At 34.5% G+C, this 3,336-nt stretch overlaps 1 protein-coding gene across 2 annotated transcripts in view; it reads right to left on the reverse strand.

Moving 5' to 3' along the window:
* LOC108687082 (ring canal kelch homolog) overlaps nt 1–3,336 on the reverse strand; it is an 87,864-nt gene that overhangs the window by 17,416 nt on the left and 67,112 nt on the right. The window contains exon 9 of one of the 2 annotated variants that reach the window (XM_018192685.1): nt 2,269–2,518. The exons of the other annotated variant lie outside the window; for it this stretch is intronic. Coding sequence (XP_018048174.1) covers nt 2,328–2,518 — 191 coding nt within the window. The 3' untranslated portion in view covers nt 2,269–2,327. Of the gene's footprint in view, nt 1–2,268; nt 2,519–3,336 lie in introns of those variants that run through there. 2 annotated transcript variants of the gene reach the window in all.

Consider the following 3,336-nt stretch of genomic DNA (forward strand, 5'->3'; position numbering starts at 1 on the left):
AGCAATAAAGATCCAGCTTCGACTATAATAAGCATTTTAAACTTCTGGTATTGATTGTGTTTCTCACATATAAGGTCTAAAATAAAGATTCTTAATATTGCTTTTTTAATAACTTTTAGTACAATATATCACAGAATACAATGTTACGCGTATTCAATCTGCCGTCAGCGCAGATAGATTACAAACGCATTAAGATTAGACACAGATACTAATATTTCTCTCTGTTATATTTGTAAAATTACTACACCCTACAAAAGGTTTAAATCGTCGTTATTTTGATTAGAGGTCTCTAGTAAGATGTAAGCAACAAAGAAATTAACATGTTAAATTGCTCATTACTTACTGCTTACGGACTCTACTGTGATCAATTCATTTACTGCTTACGGTTTAGTGCTTAAGTTTTTTTGTGTGCTATGACTCTAATTTTGCTAGAAAATAGACGACACTATTATGAACAGAATCTCTGATTAGAGGATCTATTTTACTAACGCTTAAAAACAACTTTACTAATCTATTTTCTATTATTCAAATATTTTAAAATCACAATATACGAATTTATTGTCATGAGACATATACTTAAAATCATTACTATATCACTGAATTAGTTCCGTTGTGTTTACCGGTTTCTCGGTTTTTCTAATTCATTTTATGATCGAACGAGTCAATGAACTATAATAGTATAATAAAAATTAATAAAGAGGTATATTAAACATTCGAAATACGTAAAATAGGCGTGATAAACAAATAACTTAAGAATCATCACTGTCGCTCTCTCGCTGTTCCCGTGATACTTCATCCGCGCATGGTGCGCCATCCACATTTCTATCAAAATTGTGAGAGTTCCATAGAGGAAGCCATTTATTCACGAACCACCAATGTACAGAAAGTCTTCCATGATTGCATTCCGTTCTTTCGCATCTGCCGAGAAACTGAGATATTCCAGTCAGACTTCCGCTTTGACTACGGATACAAGAGTCATCGCAGGTATGTTGGTGTTCTACGTAGCGACTTATGGAATAGATAGGAGCACTCGTTGTGGAAGCACCGGGAACAAATACCGATCGTAAAACTGAAGATGAATTCGACTCGTTGAATCTTGCATTAGATGTCGCATTACCGGACGTCGACGGACCAGGATTATTTGGTGGATTTCTACTATTAGATATATTCCCGTGACCAGGCACGGAAGAACGATCCATCCTACCAACATGAATCATAGCATATAAAGGATTGTTAACAGATTGTCCGGTTCGATTAATCCAATCTAAGTATCGTCCGATGATCGTAGAATTAAAATCAGATGAAGCTTTACTACGGCAGATGCAATTTGCCAGATTTCTACAATGACATTCTATTTTCAATAGTTCAGCAGCACGAAGAACGGGAAATTTTGTATAAGAGTATTCACCACGACAAAAGGGACATCTACAATTTCTTGAGATTTGATACACGTAATGTCTGGAATTAGCGGTGTCTTGATATTGTAATTTGTTATACAGATAATAACAGTGATGACATACGTATCTTGGGTCCATGTTTCTACAGTATGGACACGTGCAATTATACATGATTGGATGAAAATGTTTCGTAGAAGCATATGCAATATTCTCTGTGGAGAAACAATTGCGACCTAATCTGTTTAGAGAACTTTGATAGATGTTACTATTCAATCGAGAATAATCGATATAAATGTGTCTCGGTTGATTGTATGGATTCACATTTCTAGCATTTTCCACATCGCTCAAAAAATTATGAGTAGGTAAATGATACTTATAGTGACAATGCGCTCCACTGCTACACGATATCCGTTCGTCTATTCTTTCATACATATGATTATCCATGTTATCCTGATTGTTTTGAACAAGAGATTCATTCTGAGGGATCTCCACATTTTCATCATCGTCATCATCATCATCATCATCATTGTCCAAACACTCGTAAATGTTTTCTTCTGGTTCCTGCTGTTGCTGTTGCTGTGATTGTTGTAATCGACGGTTATAATTGCGTATCAAATCAATCGGATTTTGATAATTTGGATTCAGATTTGGATGTATCTGTAGCATGCTGTTGGGACGATTCTGAAAAGCACGTGAGATATGACCCGCATTTTGATAACTGTCATCCCTCTCCTGACTTCTGCCTTGATTCATTATGACTGCAGCTAATTCGCCGTTTTCATATCTCTGACAAACGCAACGCGGACCTGGACAATTGTGGCTGGCGCCACGATTTTGCACACCGCTGGGCCCGGCTTCCCGCGAGGAATCCGATGTCTCGACATCTAAATCCATATTTTGTTCTGTCGTATGCCCAGCGGACTGTAGACCTCACATTGTCGTTCCAGAGGCCATTGGTTTATCGATGATGGCTACACCTGCGTAACTACGTCCAACTCCCATGCAAGTCGGCAAAGTAGTCCAGGTATCGGTTCTTGGAGAATACATTTCTACAGATGCCAAACTGGAGGAACCGTCGTCTCCACCCACCACATACAAAAGTCCATTTAATGCCACAACACCTGTTTGATATAACATTTATGTCAGATTTACGAGAAAAGATTAGAACATGAAGAAAGAAGATAAGATGTCTAAAAACCATTTTTTTAAACCACAATTTTTATGAAAAATCTCAAAAATTGTGATGAATAATCGAATATGTTTTATTCGTTTCAAATAATACTTTCAACTTCCGATTTCGAACGAAAATAAGCTATTCAAATCATATATTAAATTTTGAAAATGCAACATATAATAATATATTTTATTACAGTTCAGAGATTACACAAAAAAATATAAGAAACTTTTGTCTGAAATATTTTTTCTGGAAAAAAAAAAACTTTCATTCATCTTAAAGTGATATTAAAAGTATTATGAAAAAAATAAACTTCAACTTTTAATTCTAACTTGACATAACTTCCATTCGGATAGCCAACTTTTCAAAATTATTTTATGAGCAAACAGAATTGCTTTCATCAAAGCGTGCTATAAGACAATATAAAAAAATCTTAATATTCTCTACTCATCATTATTATTTACTGTTCTTGATTTATCTATCAGAAGTTTCACAGAGATTTATCTAGCAATCTATTCTATTCAAATGAAGGATGGTTCAATTCTTTATTCGCAGAACGTTTTTCACATTTTCTTATATTTGACTAATTAAATCAGAATATCAATCATGTAACTTTTTCTCTAGAATAACACACGAAGTATTGCACGAGTATTGAAGAAGGAATTAGAAGAAGGCGAGAAAGAATGAGAAGGTATGAAAAGGCATGTTGAGGAATTTATGTATATAATTTATGTATATATATATATATATATTTTTGTGTTCGTA

Source organism: Atta colombica, unplaced genomic scaffold, assembly GCF_001594045.1.
Source record: "Atta colombica isolate Treedump-2 unplaced genomic scaffold, Acol1.0 scaffold2, whole genome shotgun sequence".
Taxonomy (NCBI): domain Eukaryota; kingdom Metazoa; phylum Arthropoda; class Insecta; order Hymenoptera; family Formicidae; genus Atta; species Atta colombica.